This window comes from Miscanthus floridulus, chromosome 19, assembly GCF_019320115.1.
Source record: "Miscanthus floridulus cultivar M001 chromosome 19, ASM1932011v1, whole genome shotgun sequence".
Classification (NCBI taxonomy): Eukaryota; Viridiplantae; Streptophyta; class Magnoliopsida; order Poales; family Poaceae; genus Miscanthus; species Miscanthus floridulus.
In genome coordinates, this window is record NC_089598.1 from 48,164,088 (window position 1) to 48,167,181 (window position 3,094).

General features: G+C 58.5%; 1 protein-coding gene across 1 annotated transcript; it reads left to right on the top strand.

Annotated features, from left to right (window-relative positions):
• The first annotated feature begins 341 nt into the window (after nt 1-341).
• LOC136526001 (aspartyl protease family protein At5g10770-like) lies at nt 342-2,851 on the top strand. Its single transcript, XM_066518804.1, has 2 exons — nt 342-378; nt 1,575-2,851. The coding sequence occupies exons 1-2, from the start codon at nt 342-344 to the stop codon at nt 2,849-2,851; spliced, it is 1,314 nt and encodes a 437-aa protein (XP_066374901.1).
• Nucleotides 2,852-3,094: the final 243 nt, after the last annotated feature.

Below are 3,094 nucleotides of genomic sequence, written 5' to 3' on the forward strand. Positions count from 1 at the left end.
CTCTCTCACTTCACCCCTCTCAGCCGCCGCTGCAAAAGGCAGCGCTTCTCTCCCGTCGCTCCCTCCCTCTCTCCCAGCGCTCTCTCCCTTCACTGCCTCTCTCTCTCTCCCTCTCTCCCTCCGCCCCCTCCCTCCCTCCCTCCCTCCCTCTCTCCCTCTCTGCTGGGGCCGCAGGGCCGCGTGGTGGCCGCCGTGGCATGCGCGGGGCTGTGGGGCGGCGCGGTGGCCATGGTGTCGCACGCGGGGCCGCGCGGTGAGGCGGCGTGGTGGCCGCGGTGGCACGCGCGGGGACGTTGGGCGGCGCGGTGGCCGCAGTAGCGCGCTAGGCCGCGTAGTGAGGCATGCGTGAGACCGTGCTTGGGAGCGACGCCGATGAAGGTACAGATCTCTCTCTCTCTCTCTCTCTCTCTCTCTCTCTCCTCACTCTTCCCACTCTTCTCCTCTTCATCTCCCTCACTCTTCCCTCTCCCTTTTGTAGATCCAGTGGAACAGAGGCAGATCCGGTGGTGGCACCCTGGAGCAGGGGCAGATCTGGGCGACACCATGACGGGAGCACGGAGGTCGGCCGGCGTGAGCCTGGATCTAGCTCTGGGGCTAGGATTGGGCTCGCCGGTGGGCTCAAAAATGGGCTCGCCAGTGGGCTCTGGGTTTTTTTGTTTGTTTAATTCATTAACCGAGGTGGACAATTGCAAGACGTCTGCCTCCGTTAATATATTAATCGTGGCGGGCAATGCAACTGCCTCCGTAGAATCACCAGTAACGGTGACCTTTGATTCGAGACGGTTGCAATGCCCGCCTCTATTAATCAAAAAAGCCCATCTCCATTAAAGTTTACGTAGTAGTGGTGATTGCTCAGTATTTATTTCTTAGCAGGCTCTACCATACCCCATCTTCGTTAATTAACTTGAGCAATGGTGTGTGAAACATCTGTAGCAATACCATCTAGCTGAATTTCCATTCCACGGTTGGAGTAAAGTCCAGCAAGTTTTCCATGGCCGCCGGGCGTTACACCCAAGCCAAAGCGCCTCCGTATGCATTAACGCAACGCTTTGGGCTGAACGCGGAAGCATGAAAACAAGGTTAGAAGAATAATTATTATATTATCCTTAATCTACAATCATCGTATACGAGAACGCTACAAGAACAATGCTGGCTAGGGGCTACTCCTATATATGTGGCAGGCTCTACAACTACGACTACTACCACCGGCTTTAGTTTCCAAGTATACTCACCGAGCTTACTGAAGAGCACTAGCAGCTAGGCTGCTAGCTAGCGAGCTGCAAAATGGCTTCGGCCGTTCACTCTCTGCTCGTCTGCTTGGTGCTCCTTGTTTCGCCCTATCTTGGCTGCTCTTACCAGACCAGATACACCCATGGCGGAAGGCACTACGTTCTCCGTTCCAACAGAGACCAACAGCAACCGAAACAGACGCCGACCTGCTCCTCCGCACATTCTGGTGAGGCATCACCATAATGTCGTTCCTTGTTAATTGTTGTGTAATAGTCCATATACATATGCCGCCTGTACTCTGTAAGGATGTGTCATGTTAACTTGTGACCTAACTAACATTGTAGGGACGAGCAGCAGCGACGCATTGCCTGTGCTGCACCGGCTGAGTCCATGCTCCCCTCTCGGCACCGCACGGAACCAGCAGATGGAAAAGCCATCCGTGGCCGACGTCCTCCACCGCGACGCACTCCGCCTCCGCTCCCTGTTCCAGGAGCACAACCATGGGTCCCGTTTCCCTGCACCCGCACCGACGTCAGCTGGAGGAGGGCTCTCGATCCCCAGCAGAGGCGATCCGATCCAAAAGCTGCCCGGTGCGTTGGAGTACCACGTCATCGCTTGGTTCGGCACTCCGGTGCAGCAGTTCACTGTGGGATTCGACACGACCACCCCCGGTGCCACGCTGCTACGGTGCAAGCCGTGCGCCGCCAACGAACCGTGCGACCACGCCTTTGACCCGTCCGCGTCCTCCTCCATCGCTCAAGTCCCCTGTGGCTCGCCGGACTGCCCGTTCAAAGGCTGCTCCGGACCCAGCTGCACTCTCAGCGTCTCCACCAACAACACTTTGCTGGGCAATGCGACGTTCTTCACCGACAAGCTGACGCTGACGCCGTGGAACACCGTGGACAGCTTCAGGTTCTCGTGTCTCGAGGCCGGCTTCCGGCCGGCCGATAGCTCAACTGGTATCCTCGACCTCAGCCGGAATAGCCACTCGCTGGCGTCTCGCGCCGCGCCTTCCTCGCCGGACGCGGTCGCCTTCTCCTACTGCCTGCCGTCGTACCCGAGCGACGTAGGCTTCCTCTCCCTCGGCGCCACCAAGCCGGAGCTCTTGGGACGCAAGGTGAGCTACACCCCGCTGAGGAGCAACCCCCACAACGGGAATCTGTACGTCGTGGAGCTCGTCGGGCTGGGCCTCGGCGGCGTCGACCTCCCGATCCCGCGCGCCACCATCGCCCGCGGAGGCACGATCCTCGAGCTGCACACGACGTTCACCTACCTCAAGCCCCAGGTGTACGCGGTCCTCCGCGACGAATTCCGCAAGTCCATGTCGCAGTACCCTGTCGCGCCGCCGCTCGGAAGCCTGGACACGTGCTACAACTTCACCGCGCTGAACTCTTTCTCCGTGCCGGCCGTGACGCTCAAGTTCGACGGCGGGGCCGAGGTTGACCTATGGATGGACGAAATGATGTACTTCCACGAGCCCGGGAACCACTTCTCCGTCGGCTGCCTCGCGTTCGTTGCCCAGGATGGCGGCGCTGTGATCGGGAGCATGGCGCAGATGTCGACGGAGGTGGTGTACGACGTGCGCGGAGGGAAGGTTGGGTTCGTCCCGTACCGCTGCTGATTGAAGATCTCCGGATCACCAGCGTATCTATAGGCATGTCTGCATGCAGGGTGAAGAGCAAGCACGCCATGGGTGTGTGGTCCTTTTAACACCTTTTGTCTGTAATAAGATAAGACTCGGAGAAGTCGCGCGTGATGCATGTTGGTGCTACGGACTACTATGTCCGTACTGCTGAATAAGCAGCAGCAACAGCGATCAAAAGCTAGTTCTATGCTGCCTCTGTTTTATCAAGTTTGTCAATAC